Source organism: Drosophila teissieri, chromosome 2L, assembly GCF_016746235.2.
Source record: "Drosophila teissieri strain GT53w chromosome 2L, Prin_Dtei_1.1, whole genome shotgun sequence".
NCBI classification, from domain to species: Eukaryota; Metazoa; Arthropoda; class Insecta; order Diptera; family Drosophilidae; genus Drosophila; species Drosophila teissieri.
Genome location: NC_053029.1, coordinates 20419171 through 20442551, shown reverse-complemented (window position 1 = coordinate 20442551; position 23381 = coordinate 20419171). Strand labels below are relative to the sequence as shown.

The window sequence follows — 23381 nt, the reverse complement described above, 5'->3', positions numbered from 1 at the left end:
CTATCGAGTAAAGGTTAATAATGGATCGTGATAGGAGTGACTTTTGCCGGCATACCCATATATACATTAGTGTAGTAGTCGAATACAAAGATATGATTTAGCTCCCGTCGATTAAAAGCAATCAGTTAAGATCGAATGAATATTTACAGCCACTTAAGATCCGTTATCAGACTGATTTGACTGTAATTTGGGCAAATAAATCTAAGAATATCTGGCTAGTTAGCAGAGTATCTGAATAGTGACCTAATCTTATATTATGCCCACCTAGTGTGTATAGTCTAGTGTCTGGATTTAGGCAATTATCAATGGCTTATCACTTAAGTGTGGTTCTCAAACTGTTAACGACTCTTACGGATCGCTCCAAAGAGGCGGATCGTCGTTGATAAGGATAAGTACCCCATGTTACACCAATTGTGTGTGCTGACACCCGAACGCTCAGTCGCTGGAAACTCGTCGAAATAGTCGCTTCTTGTGTTGAAGATCGGTTGAATTGAACATGAAAATCGAATGGGTTCCTCTCCGAGTTCCGATGAACCGGCGGCTGCAGACCCTGGTTACGGCGTTCTTTACCTATACTTTCTTCACGCTGCCCATCTCATCCTGCCTCGCAGTTGCTATCCTGCTGGTAATCCTTCTGTGCAAATGGCTGATTAGTAAATTCAATAAGCTCAACTTATAGAAGCAACTCTAAGTGTGTTGAAATTAGAGGGAATAGCTCGAGTTAGGGAATAGGTTAAAATAGTTATAATAGAGTTCCTAAAACTCTTTTAGTCAATTACTCTCAGAATAAGCTTACGTAAAGGATACGAATTTCATGACCACCATTTCAATATATTATATATACCATTTAAATTAGCTACTTATTCTGAAATAATAACAACTGTACTTTTACTTTTATATTCTCAAGTATTACGGCGAAATGTTCGTGCGTAGTCTACTTCTTATTTATTTTGTAAAAATTTATTTGGATTATAAAAGAAACTACGGCATTATGGAAGGTAATGGGTAAGTGCTAAATGTGGAGTATCCCGACCGCTGAAGAGATTATAGCCCCACTAATTTTTCACATTCCCCAGCTGGTTATTCTATCGCCGTATTCGGAGATATCGAGACTATTTCCCCGTCGAACTTGTGAAAACCGCTGAGCTGCCTCCCAACAAAAACTATATCATAGCAAGCTTTCCACACGGAATACTTGGGTAATTACACAACAACAGCTCACTATATCTTATCGTATGTTAATTGCACCCCTAGAACTGGGACTTGTATTAACATGAGCCTGGACATCGGGAACTGGCTATCCCAATTTCCCCAAGTTCGACCCAAGATCGCCACCCTTGATCATCACTTTAAAACGCCTTTTCTGCGGGACATATTGCGCTGGTGGGGTATGGTATCGGTTTCCAAGGAGTCTCTGGCCTATTTACTTAGCAAGTCAAATGATCCGAAGCACAAGGACAACCGGGATGGTTTCACATCCAATGCGGTGGCCGTACTTGTTGGTGGTGCCAAGGAAGCCATGGATTCGCATCCGGGACAGTACATTTTGACCCTCAAGAATAGGAAGGGTTTCGTTAAAATGGCCACTCGAACTGGGTTAGTGAGAAGCTTATAAATTGTTAGGATTTTTTGGTACATTACTTTGCTTGTAGATCGTCGATTGTGCCCTCGCTGTCCTTTGGCGAGGTGGACATATTTGATCAGGTGTCTAATCCTCCGGATTCCTTGCTCCGTCGCTTCCAGAATGTGGTCAAGAAACTCACAGGCATTTCACCGCTTCTTCCCAAAGGTCGTGGTATCTTCAACTACAACTATGGCATCCTGCCCCATCGCCGACGTATTGTCCAAGTTGGTGAGTGCCAAACAATCGTCCTTTTACTTATAATTTATAACCCCAATACCATCCGCACCATACCATCAGTTGGGTCCCCCATCGATGTGGCAAAATGTGAAACTCCCGATCCCGAATATGTGGACAAGATTCATGGGCAGGTGATGAGAGCGCTGGAGAAGATGTTCGATGAATACAAAGAGAAGTACACCCCAAACTCAAAGCAGACCAAACTGATAATACAGTAAAATAACTCAGACTGTGATTTTTCAACGGAACAAAGTTGTAGACTATTTTAAAGAAGGAGAATGTTTTGTTTTGTTTGTTTGTTGTTTTCTTTTATTAGTTACCAATTAAATTTGTTACCTTGTATGTACTTATATACACAAAAAGAACAAGGAGCTGGATTCTCGAATTTTGGAAAAGCTTAACATAATTTCGCATTTCGTGCCACGACGATCATTCTTAATCTCGTTTACGATTTAACAACTATAAGGAATTGGTGCTACGCTAGAAAGAATCGATCGCAAAATTCCTTTCGAAGGTACAATTTTATTAATTTAGCAACAAATCAGTTTTCATCGATATTTTAGTTTTCTTTCGGTTTTGTTTAGTTTTCGAATTTTAACGCTAAAGCAATAGCAATATTAGAAGGAAAAGTTGGGGAAATATTAAGATTCAATAAGATTACTAGTTACTTGTGGCTGGCTTTACGATTTACCTACAAATACTGAAATATTACGAAAAGTATTCGTCTAAATATATACTCTTTAGAAAGGAACACTTGGCATAACTTGGATTCTCGATGTGGAACTCTGTTTAGTAATATTTAGTTTTTGAATTTTCAATAACAGTTGAGTAAGCTATAGGATTGGCCACCATATCTGGGTGAGTCCCGATTGTTGTACTCCTGTAAGGTGGTTCTCATGCAAGCATAACGATTGAGTACACTATTTCGCGTAATTCCCGTAATTCTGATTATTGTTAGAGCTGGGAACTTAACTTACCCATAAAACTCTGGTTAATTTTCCTAAATTCTGCTGGTGAGGCAATACAAAATATGTAATTGGCATAATTGTCGGACGAATTGCCTACGACATATAGTACATATGTAGGTGCCTATAAGAGCATGTCCAAAAACTATCTCACTTTGGTGTTTCGCTATAACTCTACTTGATTTCTCATTTTAGGTACTAGCCAGGCTGCCGATTGTGGTTCGAGGAAAGCGCATTTGTCGTTTATCTAAATTTCATTCCGTTCTTAATTTTTGGTTTTGGGTATTCATTTTGTTTTCGGTTTGGTTTTTAGTTTTAAATCAATCCCTGAGTGCATTTTACTTTGCATGTAATTGCGTAGTTGCTAAATCAACTGCTGGTGTTGGCTGTGGCTGTCTTTTGCTCTTCAACTGTTGGTGCGCAGTGGTTTGAGTGTGGCTCTGGTTTTTGATTACTGCCAGCGAGTGCCATAATTGAATCGACTAATTACAATACCTATATACTTCATTATTACAAATATATATGTACGTATAGCAGTGGCGTGCTATTGGCTTTGATTCTGGGGCTTTTTTTCTTTGAGCGCAAACGGTGCATGGAAGATAAAGGGACGTGTCTCGAGTTGGAAATCTCCACGCGTAAACATATCATATCAAAGTTTAACATTTAACATTCAGTATACAGTATTCATTACTTGTTACTCGTTAGGTTCTTTATTGGTGTTTCGATTGCTGGGAGGGCCTTACGGTGAGCTCTAGTAAGTATCTACAAAAGGTTCTGCAGGCTCCTGCTGCACTTCTCAGCTTCTCAGAGCTTTAAAATATATGCTTCTCTGCGAGTCGAGTTCTCCTCCGTGGTTGGTTTGGTTAGGTTTAATTTATTAATTGTGTATATTTAGTATATAGTTATGTATAAATACAATTGAATTATAGTACGTATGTGTGTGTATATGTATATCGGGGGATCAAACTGCATACGCGTTAGTTCTAGTATTAATACATTAATAATACAATTTGTAATTGCAAAGATAACTAACAATATTTATACTTATTCATATATACTTTCCCTTCCGTAATTAAATACAATTTATCAATTTCATATTTAGAATAATATTGTATATCCGTACATGCAGGTTCACTAATCAAATTTTATTTTGTTTAGCAATGCTAACGTTTTGGTTTCTCTTCTTATCCCACTTACAAATCCTCCTCATTCATATTATCGATTTCCTACCAAAATATTAACTTTTCAACTATTTATAGCGAAATAACAAGGTTTTGTTCTGCCGATGCCAACTAATCAACTAATTTCCATGCAATTCATAAGAATGTTTTACACAATTATCTCGTTTTTGGGGCTGCCGATTTATATTTTAGCTAATTGGTTTTGGGCTACCAGGCGACTCGGAACCTCCCATAAAAGTATGCTACACAATGTTCAACAAAACTTGCGGCAAGTCAATCGATAAACGACAACATCGAAAGTTATGCGCAAGTAAACAAATATTACTTATCACGAAAATAAAATATGTTCTATAAAATCTATAAAAACTTCACAAATGTATCTGTGATTTATATATATGTATCTATATGCTATGGTGGCTGCCAGCTGTCCTAGACAGCAACGATGGCCGCCATCTACGAGGCAGTCGGCACAGGATTGAAGTAATGCAGGCCATTGGTCTGTAGAAAGGTCGAAAACATATATTGTAATCGTATATACATACATATGGTAACTGTGTTCGATTCGACTTACCGCCATGTCGTACTCGGTAATGTAGGCGGGAATTTCCAGCTGATCCTTTGTGATGGCCGAGTACAGGTGTTCCACACCCGGAAGCGAGTGCACTTTGGCCTTGATGGCCGGCGCCATGAACGTGGTGAACCACCAGGTCATCATCTTAGTCCAGAAAGTGGGGTGCACGATGTAGAAGGCCTTCAGATTCTTCTTGTACCTATCCGAATATAAGTAGAATTTAGCACAATGTCTTTTTGCGAGGGGTCTTGAGATAGGAACTCACTTGTAAGGCAACACACTGTATACCTCACGCAGCCAGTGCAGCGATGGATAGTTGTTCGTGGATGTCAGCGTGTGGAAGTACGAGATCACATAGTCTCCTTTAACGATGGGATCCAGTAGCTTAATCAGATATAGCAAGGCCTGCGGTTCAATAGTGTTAGTACTTGTAAATAGGAATATCTGATTCAAAACTTCTACCTTTTCCAGGTCAATGTTCTGGGCGGGGAACCATTTGCCGCAGAACACAATCACAGGCCGACCCAGGCGGTCCACGCCGCTCTGGTAAAGGCAGCCGATGCCGGACACTTCCGTCAAATCCTCGACTTGGGCGCGACGCAGGAGGCGCTCGTATCTAGAAGAAAATAAAACACAGCGGTTAATCCCATAGAACTAATCCTATAGAACTAATGTTTCAGGCTTTAAGCTTTTAAACACTTTAATCGGTAAAAGTTGCACAAAGAGTTTAATGATTTATTGACTTATGGTGCTAATTCTGTAAGACGTATTAGCATACACATATAAATATTTATATATATACATATACTGATATAATTTGTATTTTCAGAAATTTAATATCATCCACCTAAGATCAATTGCAAAATGGATTACACGCACGACTGCTTCTACTTAAAATTGCTTTCATTTTGTTTACTCTCTGGCCTCTGACTTTTCGAGTACTAGGCATATAACGATTATGTGAAACCCATATTGATTGGGTGGGTTGTTTTGGGAGGGTAGTTCGATCGATTATTATGTGGTGTCACGCAATTCCAGGCCATATAAGCATACAAATATATTGACACAGTCACCAGAAGCTATTGTAGAGGCGCCTTGGCCGACTGCTTAAAATTTATTTCGCTAAAAATAAAGCCGCTGAACATCATGTTTAACCGCCTGGCGAATTACAAATGCGAAAAGCGTGCTATACTCATGTTTTAGCTGGCTTGCTCTCTTTAGCTAAGTTGCTAAGTTTTGGCAAATATTTGCGATTTTAAAGTATAAAATTAAAATGGGCATGGGCAGGAGAAATGGTTCACCCAATTCAGGTTCGAATTTAATGTTCATTCAATTAGCCAGAGAATGAGTGCCCACTTTGTTATTAAGTATGACGCATTCATACCGTTTCAGAATAGATGTATCTATATATTCATATGTGTGCAAAAGGTGGGTTAAAGTGATTAACAGCTTTCGAAGCCACACGCCAAAATACAAACTTTAGATCTGGCTAATTGAATGCCTCAGCCTCCGCCCAATGCGGACAAATATGAGTCAATTTCAGCTGACTTAGTGATGTGATTAAATCGGGCTTAAATGTGATGTTTTTTCACCTCCTGCCGCAGCAACCGATAACCGTTTACGACTGCGGAGAGATGGCCAGATAATGGGCCAGATAGTGCCCAAATGTGACGCATTGTGACGCAGTGCTAGCCGATTTAATCTCGATCATAATCTTATTATCGGTGTTTGCCCAGCTAAAGATACAGATACAGCTGCGGATGCGGATGCAGGTAGATTTGGCGGGTGGTGCCCCCTGAATGTGATTATCGTGCGAAATATACAATGAATTTTAAAGCGCAATGCTAATCCGCAGAATAAATCTCACACTTTAACAAGTCAGTGCCGCAGAAAAGTAAAAACATTATTATTAGATCACATTTCATGCCATCACACACATTGCATGTTAATATTCGCTGGCACGTACGGAAAAACAAGGCCGAAAGGTTCTGGGGTTCTGCTTAGGTTCACTTGCGGTGGGCGAACGGGTGAAGGTTGCTGGGGCGCAACAACCAGTCAGGGCCAAGCTGCACGGCAAACTAAAGGATGCACGAGTCTAAAAATAGACTTTGTGGCCACTGGAAAGAGTAGTGTTCAACTACTTAATTAACTGCGAATAGTGAATAATGCAATGGTGCAACCTGAACTAATTCAACTGAAACACTGTATTAGATGTTCATATTCGGTAAACGGAACCTGCTAAGCGCAGGATACATATCTATTTATTTCCCACTCATATCATTTTTATTTATACAGTCTTTAGAGGCATTAAAACGAAGCGAATTTATCAAAAATTTATATATTTACATGTAGTTCTGATCTTCGAACCATCAAATGACTAATTTTGATCAAAGCATTAGGTATTTCGATGTAGACTATCATATAGTAAGTGGCCATAGCTGCATAAGTGGCTTTCAGCTTTATGTATCTGACAGTTATTGAATCGAACTAGAGCGCTAAGGCCGTAATGCACTCCTGCCCACCGCTGACGTCATTAAACCCTTGCCAAGGAGCAATCGTTTACGGCCAGGAGGCGCGGGTGAGGGTCTCGATAGCCCGTTCGACTCCGTGACAGACACATCGCAATGCCCTGAACCCCATAACGCCGACTGGCGAGGCCCTTACCTTTCCTCCGGTGACTCCATGAGGTCATCGGGGAGGACGGCGTTCATGTCGCCCGTGGTTTCTTGCATGGGACTGGAGCCCAGGTCAATCGACGTCATGCCTTCTAGCATTGTCATAGTTTACTGAGTTTCTGATGGATTATATTTGTGGATGTTGTTGTAGTTGTTGCTGGTTTCCCTGGTGGGTGGTGACTTCTTGCTGTTCCCTTTAAGTTCGTCGTTCGCCTCTCGCGCACAATTACGGTATATCGATTTGAAGTCAAAATAGAAATTCGCTTTTTTTCAACGGTTAACTGTACGTTTTGATTTGCTAGCTGCTGCTTTCAAACCGATTTAGCATTCAATTGACGCAAAATAGACTATTTCTGTTTTGCCAGATACTTATAAATAGTTCAGGGTGTTTTTCTCCGTTAAATAAAATGTATGTGCGGGCAGCGAAGTGGCCAGACTTTTGCGTTGTACGGAAGCGGCTCGTGGAAATGCGAAAATGTAAATAGTTTTTCCTTATATTTTCAGCTTTTAGGTCGATGCGATTTTATGGATTTATCACCGATTCCTATATAGAATTGGCGCCCTCATGGATATATATATCTCAGTGCACGTCCGTTCGCCGCGAGTAAAGCTTTTCGAATGAGCGAGTTTGCGGCGAGTGGGGCTACTCTTGAATCTTTTTCGCCGCCCCAGCAGCCGCGAAGGAGCGGGGGAAAGGTGGAAAGAGAGAGACGCAGTGGCGACGTCGCCGCAAACGTTTGCTCCCGTTCTCTCCCACGCGATGATGCTGCACAGAAAGAAAAGCTGACACGTCTTGCTAAATCATATTACTTCGAAATAGCTTAGTCGAGATTGCCTTACAAATCAAAGCCAAATATAACCAAAATAAACCCCTGTGTGAATTGCGCTGAACATAAAATACCTTAAGTATAATCGTGATAATAGTTAAAAAGAAAATATATATATATATATATTGCAAAATTTGTTCCAACACAATCATATTAAAAATGAGTTTCCTTGTTTGACCTGCGCATTTATTATCAAACTCGCTTTTTCTATCAGTGTACGTTGCTCGCGAGAGAGTGTGTTCTCTTATTTTTGGAGCGTGCGCCCTTTTCGCCTCTCCAATGGCAATTAGTTACAACACCAATGCCCAGAAGAGCAAGAACCGTTAGAGGCAGGGAAGCACCAACAACAACCCAAGGACATCATGCTAGCGGCTTTATTTGCACTAATGTCAGTCGGGCTAAAACAAAACTGTCCAAAAATGAAATCAGTTCAAATGTTTGCGTTGTCAGTTGGCAGCTAAATGCGCAGAAAACGAACACACGAATGCTATTTCGGTTCATCCACCCACCACTCACCCACACTTGCACATTCAGTGGGAATTACGGGCGTATGCGTGCAATGTGCAACATTTCCATCAGAATGGATTGTTGAAACAACGCGGCATAAACAACAACACCCCTGACTCATTAATGTGCGTATAAAATCGTACAACTGTACACGATAAGATCAAAACGATTTCAACTTGTACGGTGTATGGGATCATTACTCAGAACACAAATTGAAATGTATTATGAAATAAAAAAAAACCTTAGCACATGGACATTATAGAAAAAATTGACCTCAAATTTAAATTAAAGTCTGTTCTATTAAGAAAGCATTAACTGTATAGCTCAATTATAAATTATTGCTAATAAGGCTTAGGTTTTATTAGTTTTATATCTCATCTACATATGTATACTTGCTAGCAAACTTCATATTAATGTTTACGTCAATGTGAGACTGGATGACCTCAGAATGTAATCGATAAAAATGAACTGCGAATAAAAAACCCTTAACAGTGAATAATTATTTACCCCGAAAGCTAAATAACAGGGCTTTAGTAAAATAATTAGTTGTAGGAAAGTAATAATAAATTGAAATCATATTTTCTGCATGTGCCTGAATGACCTCAGACTGAATTTTATTGAACGCGGCAGAGAAGAGGCGCCTGCACAGTGGGGTGCATTCCCCCCGCACGCACACAAAAAAGGCGAGTGACAACGGAAAACTGGTCCAGGAAGCGGCGTCCAGTTGTCACTACCCCACTGAATGCACATACAGCTCCCCTGAAATCGGTTGAATAAATTAAGTTGCCTGGGAGATGTTGCATTTAAATGTTTACAAAATGTGTGCGAGGCATTTGTGCGGTTTCATTCAATGAACTGCAACGGTTCGATATTCTGATTATATAGCCACCGTCCGATCCGGTTACCAGCGGACTCACGAGATTTCCACTTCGATCGAGGTGTCACTTGTAATTGTTTTAATTCGGGTAGTCGGCAATATTTGGAACAAGTATGCATCAATTTAACGAGGGATTCGAATGGTTTACGTTTACATTAATTTTCGTTTCCATATTCCTTTTTCGTTTTTTTTTCATCTCTTTAATATTATATATTGGCCTCCTTCTTCTTCTGCTTCGAATTTCATCCATATTTAATTTAATAGGGTAACCCTAAGACGTTCCAAGTGAACACAAATTATCTCCGCTAATAAGAGTATATAACTTATAAATATTCATAAATATTTACCTCTAATCTTTTTCTACAAATAAAACGGCAAAATAAATATTTTTGATGCGATTATCTTACGAGTATCTTAGAGGGATCCCAAATGAAAGTATATATATATCAAGGAATAATGAAATATAAAGCCTTAGTTTGGTAGAAAATATGTTACAGTATTTCCAAGTGACACACCATTTTGTTAGACCCTCCGCTGGCCAAAGAAATAGTGAACTCTTTCTGAAGACCACCTACAAAGTTGTAAATATTCATTTGCAGGCGGCTGTGAAAATTTCACGCAAACTATGACGCCACAGTGCTTCATATTTATACGTCAGAAAAAGGTCACAAAACCCTTGGCCAGTCCAATTAGCATTGTGCAGGACGATGGGCAAGCACTTTCCGCTCTCCAGTCCATTTAAACCGCTCCAATTTAATTTTAGCCATAAACTGAGCCGAGCTAACGGATTGCGTGCCTGGAGCCTCTAAAATTTCGACAAGCGGAGGAATTTACATAGGGGAAAGGCATTTTCTAGACGGTTAAGATATTTCCGGCATGCTCCTGTAATAAAAAATGGAGGAAGGCTCGCTGACAAGGTGTTTATTGAAGGGGCAGGAGCGGGAGGGCCATTTGTGGGGCAACTTCTACTAGCGCGTGCCACACACACTCCAGGAAATTATTATTTCTATGGATGTTGCTTATTAATCAGAATATTCACTTTTAATCAACATTTGACCCAATAATATCCACATATTTTGGTACAGAAATGTGTTTATGTGTTTATAAAATTACAATGACTCACTCATTAAACGAATATCAAGAAATTTTACTCCTATTAAAAAAAAGCAATATGACTAACCAGAATTTTCCATGCTAATATATTAAAGCAATAATTGCCAACAATAATAGCTAATATTGAACTAGTCGCCTGGACGCTAATCTATCTGGAATTTCGTTTGGTAACAAGTAACAAAAAAAAGCTTACCTTTCCTGGTGCTCAATGCCCTCGACTCCCTCGGAAATTACATTCTCGTAAACTCCAGTGCGTGGGCGATCACTGAGCAGGTGCTGCCGGTCCAGATCGCGCTGTTTTGGGGACCGAAGCCATCAATGAATTAGTAAATCAACTTCAGCTCGGGTTTTCAAAGACGACTCACCTGCAGCTGAGCCTGCAATCCGCTGCTGTACGAGTTTAGGCTGAGACCGTTCATATCCCGTGCTCCGTACTCCAGATCTGAGCTATTGCCCTCCATGTCGTGTGGACTCACGTCTGAATCGTCGTCGGCTGAAACAGATAAAAGATGGTTAACGCGTGTGATAAGTTATTATAAGAAAAACCGTTAAGGTTCAGGCATAAAATACTTCCAACTATTATATAGAAATACTAAAACTATACGATCATTTAATTATATTTATTAAATTACAAGTTTGCATGTATATTATATAATAATGTTTTTTTCCTTGTCCATAAATCGGGTAAACGTTTTAACAGATGAGGTATGTAATATTTTCGTAACTAATGAATTTGAAGCTATTTTCATTGAACCGAAACTTGGAGCATAGGCATTTTTCTTTGTATTTCATTTCGGGCGTCTGGGCTTATGGTCTTTACACGAGAACTCAAATGAGTTGTTTATCATTCTGCGCTGGATTTTGGTTTCGATTTGGATTTCGATTAACCCCGCAGAGCAAACGCTTTCTGTAATCTGCGAACTTCAGTGCTGCGGAATGTGAGTTGAACTGAATGCCAGCTCTGGGCGGTTGATGCGATACAGCAGCGGAGCGGATAAAGGCACGAGCGTTGAGTAAAACTGGATGCTGCCCCTGCTCTTCCCTTACTCTCGCTTAAGCTCTCGCTGTGCATCGCTCCCGGCAGCTTACTGATAATGCTGATAACACGACTGCTACGACATGATTTAGACCCAGGACGGAACTTGGCCAGGCCAAAACACTTGAGTGACACTCCTCATGATAAACGGGCCAGAGTAAGTTAAATAACTTGGCCTGATTAGCCAACGTAAGACGAATGCAAAATGTTATTAGCTTTCGCTTACATGTTTAAATAAAAAGATTTAGTCCAAGATTACCTAATCAACTAAGATTACTTAATTATATGAAGAAACTCAATCCACAATTCTGATTGAAACTTATTATAAATGTAAGCGCAATCTGCGATCTACTAAAAAGTAATACAGAAATGGAATATTTAGCAATACAAATCGGATCAGACAATATGGTTAACAAAAATTATATTTGTAAACGTAACAAAAAACAAGAGAGAACGCTATAGTCGAGTTCCCCAACTATCTGATACCCGTTACTCAGCTAGTGGAAGTGCGAAGGAGAGTCTTCAACACTGACAGGATTTTGGCGGTTTGTGGGCGTTAGAGTGGGCGTGGAAAAAAGTTTTTTTACAAGACTAATACAAAAATGAAAAAATATTAAAACATTTTTTAAAAGTGTGGGCTTGGCAGTTTTATGCGGTTTGTAGGCGTTAGAGTGGGCGTGGCAACATGAATCAACAAACTTGCGCTGCGTCTATGTCTCTGAAGTCTGTATGTTTAATCTCATTTTTCTAGCTTTTGTAGTTCCTGAGATCTCGACGGTTATACGGACAGACGGACGGACGGACGGACATGGCCAGATCGACTCGGCTACTGATCCTGATCAAGAATATATATACTTTATATGGTCGGAAACGCTTCCTTCTGCCTTTTACATACTTTTCAAGGAATATAATATACCCTTTTACTCTACGAGTAACGGGTATAATAAATAATTAAAACGATAGTTGTGACAGAAAACTTAAGCAGTTATTTAAAAATGGTTACCAGCGAACAATAATCCAAATGAAATGTATTTTTCCTTTCAAATATGTACTTGTAGAAATTTATGTACAAGAGAATTTACACGTTCACAAACGGAAATATATCCCGAAAGTATGCAAGGGAATCTATTTCGATTCCCAGCAATTAGCTTTATGTCACCTAGTAGAGTAAATATCTAAAGATACTTTTTACTCTTGGCTGGATTTATGACACATATTCAAGGTAAGCCTTGTCAGTTTCTGCGTCGAAACACTTACAAACACGTTAAATGGTATTATAGAAACTGTATTATGGGTAGGGTGGCCCAAATATCGAAAACTGGCGACTTTTCCCTGACCAATCGAATGCAACAACTGCCAAGTGACCCGCACTCGACCGACTTTGCAGCGTAACTGAATCCATAGAAGTCGAAAGGCCAGTCAACATAGCAGACCAGCGAATTTCTCGTATCTTGCGCTAGTATTTCACGCGTTATTCACTTGTTCAACTGCTGTGTTTCTATCTTATCGACAGGCAACAAAGGAACTGTATATATCTCATGTAGAATCATTGCCATGATGATAGCCGCCTTTATCATCGACAGCCGATTGATAAGCCGCCAGTGAGAAAGCAGTGACGCAAGCAACAATCGCAAAGCTACAGTCATAAATGCGCTATGTGATCCATAAAAATGATCTTAACTACCAGATACTACCGCTACAAGATACACTATTATGTATGAAATACACTCTGTTTGTTTTATGCATTCAGTACTATAACAAAATATATATGTTTTACATACATTATCAGACTTCTGGGATCAAAGGCCCAAAATGTTCATATATTTGTTATTGTGTTACTCACCTAAACGGTGACGCATGTGGACACTGTGCTGGGGATTGCGGATGATCCGTATCTGGCGATCGGGATCCGGATGTTGCGGCTCCCCAAACTCGCCGCCAATGTCCTTGGGCAGCTGCCACAGGGCACTGCGCTCCTCCAGCTGATCCCTGGGGAAGTACAGTGGAGCCAGAACCTCGTAGGTGCCGCGCTCGCTACTGCCCACGCACAATATCACAACCTGGAGGGTGCACTTGTCCAGATAGCGACGGATGGTACCTGCATATTGGGTTTATAGATTTTGATCAGTTGGAGATTTTGGTGATCAATGTACATCATTAAGTACTAACGCAGGGCAATGTGGGCTGCCACATCCGCGGGAAAGCTTTTCTGGTGGGCACTGATGTTGCACAAGGCGATGGTGTGCAGGTTCAGTTCCTTCGCCTTGCACAGGACGTTTCTGTAAAGAGGTAACCACATATTTAATTAAAACTGAAGTTTATTTATAATTAAATATAATACATCCAATATGCCATTAGTAAATATTTGGTCCTGTTCAACACAATAAGTACAAGCTCACTAGTTCCAAATAAATGTATTAATGTAAATGTAATAATGTATTACAAATTTGATATTTATTGCAATAATTGGGGGTTTTATGCTTTCCCTAAACCTAAAACTTAACCTAGAACAATTAGCCATACAAATCCGTAAAAATAACTTGCTAATGTGATTATAAACAGTCGGTTATGCACTACCAATTTTTAATTTCCAACATTTTAAACTTTTGATTAAATCATAAATATATAAAATTATAAAGCTACAGTACCTGTAGCAGCAGTGCAGCGTATTCTCGGCGGCAGTCTTGAACTTTTCCCTGTAGGCAGGTGCCACTGTGTGCAGCACGTACTTGGCGGGCAGATTGTATCCACGCGTGATGCGCACATCCCCAGTGCGGCATTCTAAGTGGGAGACATTTCAGATATTATATGGTGTTTAATGCTTGCTGCAGACCCAACTTACCTTTAACCGTGATGCTCAGCTCCTCGCGCAGCTGGTTACCAGCCACTGCAAAGATGCGCTCCGATATGCTATTGCTTTCAGTCAGAGTCTCATCGCTGGTGTTTGTGATGGCGTCCACCTCCAGAGTGGTCATGTCACCATCCCTGGTAAAATAAAATAACAAACGTTATAAAGGATTTATGAAAGAAGTTTTATCGCTGAAGTGTTATCGCTGACATTGCATTGAAACGGATTCAACATAATCGATATACATAAGTATACATATTTAGGTATCTCCATATGTATACAGTTTTATCATTGACAAGTACCTAATCTGCGTTGTAACTTCTCGTTTAATTAATGCTTACACAAATTAGGCAAATATGTATATAATTTTGAAAGATTTTTTGTGGTGGTTAAAGCCATTAAATTAAATCATGATTTTTTTTAAATTATTTCTCAGAGGGGTCTAGATTTTATCGGAGCTAACATTTTGTGTGGTACTAACCAGATTACAAAGCGATTGTTGACCTCTTTGCACAGTGGAAAGGGACTTCGATTGTGCCGGGGTCCGCCCAGATTGGAGTAGTCCGTGATCGGCAGCCGTGTGTCTGTTTTCTGTGAGCCCCCCCAGGTGGCCAGATTATCCAATTTGACAGGCTAAAGGTGTGAATATTGAGAGCCGCTGTTCAGGGCATTTACTTTGGAGCACTTACACATGAGCTTGAGCTGGATTCGAATGCTTTAAAGTCCACGTTTGAGTTCGTGTCGAGACGCATTGCTCTATAATAAATAAACCAATAGTTATAGTTAGTTTTATGCGCACCAGTAATTCGACCATCAATCAGTCTTCAACTGGCTAAATTTAGTTGTCCCCAACATAACCTGTTCTCCGCCGTTCCCATTACGGTCGCGGAATTTGTTTACAATCAACTCGTTGTCCGGCTTTAGCCAGTTCCATCTCGTGTGCGTGGGTATGGTGATTATAAAGCTATCTGCCCAGAACTCCGCGGATGAATCACCAATGGTACCGAGCGACACCTCGCATTCACCCAAACCCATTTGGCTACTTCTGAAAGCGAGGGCACTGAATGAAATCTATAAATATTTGCATTCTAATTGTCATTGCTAGTTGTCATCACGTAGAAGGAAGATCTTAATTCGCGGGTAAACACAAAAACCCTGAAAAAGCTGAAAAGGTATTCTGTGGAGGGTGCGAGCTGCAGTAGTGAAAGAAGCCTATTATGTTTTTAAAGTAAGAAGCTATGATAGATAAACCAAGCTTGTTTTCTGTTCATATTAAATATAACCAAATTATTTGAGGAATATTTAAATAAGCTATTTGGAATGCAACTTGCTGTACGAATGCTAGTCGTCGATGACATTCTAACCAGACCCTCTGATGTGTTGGGCCATATTTTATGATAGCATATCAAAGGCAGTTGCTTCCCATCTCTGACTAAACAACGTCGTAATGCAAGGACGGCTGCAACGAAAGCCCCCCACCTCCCTCTGTTTCTCACCTGCTGCGTGTGCGTCACGAGCCAAGTGAATGGTGAAAGCAACAGCAAAAACAAAAACAAAAACGACAACAGCAGCAACTAAAACGCTGGCGAATGCAAACTGCAGCTGCGGCTAATTGCCATATCAAAACGCTCCAGGGGCGGACCCACTGCCATGCCCACCAGTTGAGCCCATCGAACTTTGCCCTTTATTCCAGGTAAACAGAAGAGCAAAGAAGAGGACCGGACCCACCTCCAAACGCACGCCCAGGTGGGAGATGTGACCCAAATTGGCCCTCGAGCGGCTATATATAGCGACACCCAGATCGCGGCTATTGTCTTTTTGATGTGTGTCGAGTGCGGCTATCGTCACACAATGCAAAACTTTCCACAGCCACTACCACTTGAGTAAACATCGTCGATTTCAAGGAAATATCTGTTATCTGGGATGAATGACGGTTATCTAGAAATATATACTGATCTCAACGTCCCACGAAAAGGAGAATCTAATTTTTTACAAATAGTTTTCACAAAGTGTAAGGAATAGGAAATGCAAGGCTAGTAATATTTGTATGTTCTAACATATGTATTTAATTCAGACTCGCTTAAGTATATTGTGTCTTTTAAATCAGGTGTCTCTTCTCGAAATAAACTCTTTTCACTTAATGAGAAAAAATACGATTAGTAATAAGCAAACCAGTTTTTTGCACTTAACTTCAGTGGCTTACTTTATTTCCTATATATTATTTTTACGATGTGTGTTATACGCTATTATAACTATTCATCATACATCGTTGTTGGATTACAAACTGCTTCACGAAACTATTTAACACCTAAAACGCAGATTGAGAAGTACATGTCCAATCTAAATTGGCATCTTAAACCCACACCAGAATCTTAAACCAGATAAGAAGTCTGGTAAACAAAGAATAGATATTGCTGTGGCTTCCATAGTGCTGGATGAGTTCCATTGGGGGTGTTCCGTATATGGAACCCCTATAACGTCATTCTAATTGCCGGATCATCCAGCAAATAACAATTAGCCACACATTCAAATGTTCCTAGTGGGAAGGAAAGTGATAGAGCTTACGTGATCGTGTGTTGTTTATGGGGTTGCATAAGTTTTTTCTTCTTATATGTTTCGTTTTGTGGAAGGAAAACACCCTGTATACAAGTCCGACGGGTCTAACCAGTAATCAGAATTGACGAATATTTTACAGCTTGTTTGCTTATGGTCGTTTCTGTTGTTTTTGCTCTAAGGTATAATGGCCAACAGAAATACGTAAATTACGTCTCAGCTCAGTTGGCACTTGATTAGCTTCGCCGGCCAACCACCCACTTCCTCCCGGTCTCGCTTATTTTAGCATTATGTATGCCTACAAACAAAGTGCTATAAAGTTGACATACAGTGACAGAATATAGCCGAAATTGGTCATCCCGGGGTGCTTTTATTGTCCTAACCCTCTCATTAAATAAATATTTTGAACGTGGCGAAGTTAAGGTATTTTATAAAAACGTAATTATTATTGTGCTTTTTAATCAAAAATGCATTTAAATGATTACAAATCAGTATGATACATAAATAAGTGCCACAAATAAATATTGAATAATTATATCATAAAACAAGAGAGAATGCTATAGTCAAGTTCCCCCACTATCTGATACCCGTACTCAGCTCGGAACTCTGAGAGTCTTCAACACTGACAGATTTTGGCGGTTTGTGGGCGTTAGAGTGGGCGTGGCAAAAAGTTTTTTGGCAAATCGATAGAAATTTACAAGTCTAATACAAAAATGAAAAAATATCAAAACATTTTTCAAAAGTGTGGGCGTGGCAGTTTTGGGCGGTTTGTGGGCGTTGTGTTTTGGCGGCAAATGACAATGCCAACCAACCCAGAATCGATTCGCTTCCATTAAAAAAAACGGTGCCCAATTGTGTGATGAAAATTCTGGAGAGAAAACAGCTCGCATTGGTTGCAAAAGATCTACATTCGATTTCCTTAACTGAAGGTTAGTACAACAAAAATAGTCGGATGTTGTGAATGATTCATTTTTTCAATTGGCAATCAATAAGTATATTGGACTTAACTAAATTTCTTTGTATATGACATACTATAAATTAAAAAAAATTGCATTGGTTTTTTTTGTTGAAATTTTCGTGTTTGGCTTGGGCCGGGCCGTGCTTTTTCAAAAAAAGTCGTGCGGGCCTCGTGCTTTTTTTTTGGGGACTAGGATACCCGATACTCATCTAGTGGAATTACAAACGTGAAATTTCAACATTCTTGGAGTATTGCTAGAAATTGGGAAAAAAATAATTCAATGAAAAAAAGTTTACAACTTTTTTAAAAGTGTGAGCATGGCAGTTTTAGGCGGTGTGTGGGCATTATGGCTTTATACTTAAATAAACCTAAAAACCTTTTAAATTTGTTTGGCAAAGCTTTTTATCACATAGAAGTCATAGGAATACTTTTGCACTATGCTAACTAAGCAATTTAACACAATTCAATATACCTCTTTTTGTCTTACACTGGCAAATCTTAGATCAGAACCAATGACTTCCCAGGCTGGCACTTTTGAATGGTTTTTCACGTCTGCTGTCAAGAGATTCGTTTTAAGCTGCAGCATGTTGTTGCAAGTGGCAGCGTGGGTTCTGGCCGATAACTGGCTTTGCAGTTATTCCTCGAATTGCATTCAGGCTGAGCTATCACAGCCAAACCACCTACACAACCCACCAACCACCACCCACCACCCACTGGCTAAAGTCCAATGGGCGCACATGTGACTCCCAACTTTTCCTTCGCCTCGCCTTGATTTGTCTTGCCAGTTTGCGTGCCCAAGTCAATTACATTATTTCAACTGTGCTGCATGACATGAGTTCCACCTCTCCACATGATTTTCGGCGGGGTGGGTTCAGGGGGAAATTGTGAAAAGTTGCAGGGGAGGCAAACAACTTAAATGTAAATATCGCAGGGGCCAAGGGTCATCCGCATATGTATATTGGTTCAATGATACGAAAATATGCGAAGGTTCTTGTCTTTGTATTAAACCAAATGCAGAAAATTAATAAGGCACTAAAGAATACAGGAGCCAAGCAAATTGCCTTTAAGTTAGGCGACAGTTTAAGATCGTTAAGAGGTAACATCTACATAACTCAAATTGTTTATTATTGAAATGCAGTATGTTTTGCCAACAACGCAGTATACATATGTGACATTATTGATTTGATAGTACATATGTACATACTATATATTGTTCTAGATAAAAGCAATTAAATATAGCATATTTTTATACACAGGAACAGAATTCGGTCGTCATGCATTATGAGTCAATGTATCTGCCTCGTCCTCCAGGGTACTTTCCATTCGGACCCCGAAAATTTCTAGAATAAATGCGACTCCCCCTTTGCCACCCGCTCCAATGTGGGCCAAGAAATGCTGGCAGCAATTTTGTTTACGCTACACGCTCAATCCGCCAAACTGTTGCATAATAAATGCGAAATTGTCGCCCACATGCCAAGGCCTTTGCCGAGTCGGGCAGGTTCCAAAAAACAAGGCAGAAACAGCCGAAAATACATACAAAATACTTGGCTTCAGTTGGCGTCGGGGGCATGTAAAACTACAGGAGCCCAGTAGCATTGGCATTACATCGCATAGGTGGGCAATGAATCCAACTGGGCTGCGCTTGGCACGGACCGAAACCGAACATTCAGATTCCCTGCATTGAGTATACGCCGTGTGTGCGCTCCGTACGGGCTGTACGAGGTTGTTGGCATTGTCCTTTGCCTTCTGATCTCTGGCCCGGAGAACAAGCCGAACGAGGTCCCCAATCCCAGAGGTAGCAAACAGTGCCAGGCGGGAAGCGTTCCGCTTTCCGATTTGTGTATCTTCCAGTCAACGTCGCCCAAATATTTGCTGTTTATATTTATTTCGGATGCGTCATAGGCGAGGTCTAACCTCGAGCTATAGCTTCCCAATCATTGGCTATTAGACCGGGCGACTCTGGGCCTAGTTTCACCTGACGTCAGCCGGATTATTTCCCTCGGCCATTGTTGAGCGCAAATTGCAGCAATTTTTCCGGCATTATCTTCGAATAAATTGTGCCGAACTGTCGCGCAGGCCCCAAATAATAAATATAATCTGCAGTAGTGAGCTGCGTTCTTCTTCTGACGAAACAGCAAAGCGAATGCATTTATATAATGGCCGGTTCGCTGAAGTATTAAGTGAATGGCCAAAAGCCCTGACAATGGACTCATTCTGCTCATTCGGATTGTTGTTCTTGTCGTGCCTGGCCAGCTCTAATGACCCCAATAAGCTGGCCGACTGCCCGAACAATAACTCCAGTTTGATGCCGCTTGGTTTGGGGGAAATTACATTTCTAATAGGGAAGTTCCACACACAACTGTGTGTTTATGTGTGCACATATTGTGCGGCGGCAAATGCTAAAACGCTTATTAATAATTGTCAGTTTCAGCGGGTACGCACAGTGGGGCAAAATATGTTCATACAGGCTAGAAATTTCATTAGTCTAGTATATGGCAAAAATTAACAGGTCTATCACGATATTTGACTCTATCAAGCTAAAAAAGATTCTACTTCTTGGGTGATTTTTAAATCTGCATCATTATACGGGAATTCCTCAGCCAGATAGATCGCAAGATAGATAGACGCAATATGTGTAGTTAAAATTGATCCAATATTTTGTGCCTCTTTAGGTTTAACAACTTAATGCTCTGCAGTAATGTATAATTTTGGTAACCCAGTTATTGCATAATATCTCTCAGTGCTTTTAAAGCAAAAGATTGTTAAGTAAACACACAAAGCAGCCCCAATTGCTGGTCGTAAATATTTAACAGCTTATTTGAAACTTTAGGAACGACTTTGCCTAGTTTGTGGGATTTCGACTGGCGACTGCGCCGGGTCATTTCAATATCGCCTGATAATTGGGCTGTGCTGGCAAATAACTGCGACCCCGAGGGATCCAATGGGCTATGGAGCTGGTTTCGATGATGACTTGAGTGGCTGACGGGCGGGAAACCCGTTGAAACTGCAATCATATTTGATATTCAGCACAGAAATCCATGGAAGAGGAAAATCCAGTTTTTGGCGTCCGGTCAAATGCTTCGCCACTCGCTTATTTATGTATTTTCGCATAAATTTCTAATGCATTCGCAGCCGATGTTGCAGCACGTACAAAGTTGTGGAGCAGCGGGTGGGAAAATGGTTGGGACATGCTCGGGAAATGGGGGGCGCTCGTTAGGGTGGCTCGAGGTAAGTGTTCTTGGTGAATAAACCTGTCACTGAATAAACCGAACGGAGCTCGCTACTAAACCGAAATCATAAATAATTAGTGGTATGGCCGAGAAGTGGAAGTTGCACAAGCTCGGCACTTAAAGGTTATTTCACTTTATTCTTTGTTTCTTATTTTGTGAGTGTGTGCGCGTGTCTCTTCGTAATTGTCTTTGCATTTGTGTTTATATTCACCCTCTCGTTAAAAAAGAACGCTTTACGTTTTCCACAGAAATAAAATCAAAATTTTGGTTATTGTATAATCGAGACCTTGTTTTGCCTCCTTTTTTCTTTCTTTCGTTAATTCAGTGATTATTCTTTCTCTTGTTTTGGAAAATGTACACACAACTTTTTCGAAACGAAAACACCAAAAGACAACACACGCTCACTGGCGGATGCGTAGGCAAACACTCACAGATACTGCGCACACACACACACAAATACTCCGTTTACCGTTAAACGAGCGAGGGGCGGTGGGAGTGAGATAAAGGGAAACGCGGTTGTTGGTCGACGGTGGTAGGCGCGGCGGTTATTCAGGTAACTCTCAGTGAGAGTGTGTATGTCTGACGGTGTGTTCGTTTGAGTGAGTGAGTGAGTGTGTGCTTGCCTGGCTGCGCCTGTATGCGTGTATGTATATTTGCAATCCTAAGTTTACGGGCTTTACGCACTCGGTTCGTCGATCAATGAATCAAACTCCAACTCCAGGTAGCAGCTTTTATCACTTCCCTCGCACGTTTCGCTCAGTGTTCTCGGCGTTCAATTTCAGCTCCAAGGGTATTGTGTGTGTTGGTGTGCCGTGTACGTGTGTGTGTTTTTGGTGTGTTGCAAGCTTTAGTTTCTCGGCACAAATTACTTCTTCTCTTTCTCGGCCACCGCTCGTCTGAAATCCGCGTTCGACACTGAAGTTGGAGAAAGCTTTCGGCCCAGCTTTACACTTTTGACTGCTTCAAGTAGTGGGACCAAACAAAATTAACGCGGTGGGGCTTATTTAGCCTGCAATATTTTTAGGTAACAGGAAAGGTAATTGTTATTAAAAATTAACCAAACAACTTTCAAATATAACTAATTTTCATTTAATATTTTGAAAAATTTAGCACAGATTAATATTTTTTGCTTACGCCAAACTTTTATTTGTTTAATTTTTGTTTAGCAGACATTAAAAACAAATTTAACTGGGTTTGAAATTTAAATATCTGCTGAATGTAATCTTCTTTAATAAAAGGGTTACAAGAAACATTGAAACAATTTACAGCTAATCTTAGCATTTCAGTTGAAAAAATTACATTTTGGTATCTAGTTATTTTTAGAAATATATTCACACAATTGTTATAGTATGTCAATAAAGAACCGAAAATACGTAAGCTAGGTCAATTCAATACCAACATGTAAAATAAATGTAGTTACAGGCACCTTCAAAAGCTGGCTGATGTAAAGCTCAAAGCTTTCCTAAAGTTATTCGAATGTCATGGCGCGAATACTATATATTGGATACCTTTCATACGTATACTTGATATTTAATAAACTAAACGCTTATACTTGATTTCTGATATCTTTAATGCCCATTTAAGAAAATAGTTACAAAGTGTGTTTTTGAGACACCATTGCTTTATCTATCTTGGTGCCAGCAAATAAAATTAGACGGGCTTAAAAGCATTATTTTTTAGCTAGGCAAGTACTCTTTAAGCTATTGGCTCATCTATTTTCGACTAGCTTAGTATCTTCTCGGGCACGCGAAAAACTCTTTGGGCCATTAACACGTTAATCAAAATGCATAAATCTCCAATATACACATTCCCTCTACAAAGTTGCTGCCATTCACCTGTGGCCTATGTGTACTTGTCATAGTTACCACTTATCAACAACTTCATGGACCCGCTCCGGGTCATATAACATGGATGCTGAAGACGCTACACGAGTGCAATTGGTAGAAAACTCATACATTTTACCCGAAAAACACATGCGAATTAAATTGTACAAAAAGTGAAACCAGCTCGAGAAGCGAAAGCCAGCCGGCTGCAGATGAAAATGAAGATGAAGTTGTCGAGGTTGAGACTGTCTTAAGTCGTTATCGGAGTCGGGACTCCATCCCACTCCCAAGATGCATTTCGGCGGACCCCCAGCTCCGCTCGCTCATAATCGGCAGATGTTAGCCATAAAATTGGA

At 40.2% G+C, this 23381-nt stretch overlaps 2 protein-coding genes across 11 annotated transcripts; one reads left to right on the top strand and one right to left on the bottom strand.

Annotated features, from left to right (window-relative positions):
• The first annotated feature begins 46 nt into the window (after positions 1–46).
• On the top strand, positions 47–3377 carry LOC122611537 (diacylglycerol O-acyltransferase 2). Its single transcript, XM_043784698.1, has 6 exons — positions 47–625; positions 908–1005; positions 1077–1199; positions 1255–1596; positions 1653–1852; positions 1922–3377. The coding sequence occupies exons 1-6, from the start codon at positions 497–499 to the stop codon at positions 2077–2079; spliced, it is 1050 nt and encodes a 349-aa protein (XP_043640633.1). The 5' UTR covers positions 47–496; the 3' UTR covers positions 2080–3377.
• A 302-nt stretch (positions 3378–3679) lies between these two features.
• On the bottom strand, positions 3680–22137 carry LOC122611536 (protein GDAP2 homolog). Of its 10 annotated transcripts, none has more exons than XM_043784688.1 (13): positions 21887–22128; positions 15151–15217; positions 14943–15094; positions 14456–14598; positions 14262–14394; positions 13783–13892; positions 13457–13711; positions 10943–11070; positions 10771–10871; positions 5041–5194; positions 4844–4983; positions 4579–4777; positions 3680–4505 (listed from the first exon to the last, which is right to left on the bottom strand). In XM_043784688.1, the coding sequence occupies exons 2-13, from the start codon at positions 15211–15213 to the stop codon at positions 4461–4463; spliced, it is 1623 nt and encodes a 540-aa protein (XP_043640623.1). In that variant the 5' UTR covers positions 15214–15217; positions 21887–22128; the 3' UTR covers positions 3680–4460. The 10 variants fall into 10 exon arrangements, 8 of the variants coding, with proteins under 8 accessions (XP_043640623.1, XP_043640624.1, XP_043640625.1 ...); XM_043784689.1 differs by lacking the exon at positions 21887–22128 and adding an exon at positions 21826–21843; XM_043784690.1 differs by lacking the exons at positions 14943–15094; positions 15151–15217; positions 21887–22128 and adding an exon at positions 14803–14820.
• Between the last annotated feature and the right edge of the window lie 1244 nt (positions 22138–23381).

Excerpts from the sequence above, each read along its gene's own strand:
- LOC122611537 (XM_043784698.1), top strand. The coding sequence starts at position 497 with ATGAAAATCGAATGGGTTCCTCTCCGAGTTCCGATGAACCGGCGGCTG. Across the intron at positions 1,200-1,254 it reads TTTCCACACGGAATACTTGG|AACTGGGACTTGTATTAACA; the intron begins GTAATTACACAA and ends TTGCACCCCTAG. Across the intron at positions 1,597-1,652 it reads AAAATGGCCACTCGAACTGG|ATCGTCGATTGTGCCCTCGC; the intron begins GTTAGTGAGAAG and ends CTTTGCTTGTAG.
- LOC122611536 (XM_043784688.1), bottom strand. The coding sequence starts at position 15,213 with ATGCGTCTCGACACGAACTCAAACGTGGACTTTAAAGCATTCGAATCC. Across the intron at positions 14,599-14,942 it reads AACAATCGCTTTGTAATCTG|GGATGGTGACATGACCACTC; the intron begins GTTAGTACCACA and ends TTATTTTACCAG. Across the intron at positions 13,712-13,782 it reads GGCAGCCCACATTGCCCTGC|GTACCATCCGTCGCTATCTG; the intron begins GTTAGTACTTAA and ends CCCAATATGCAG.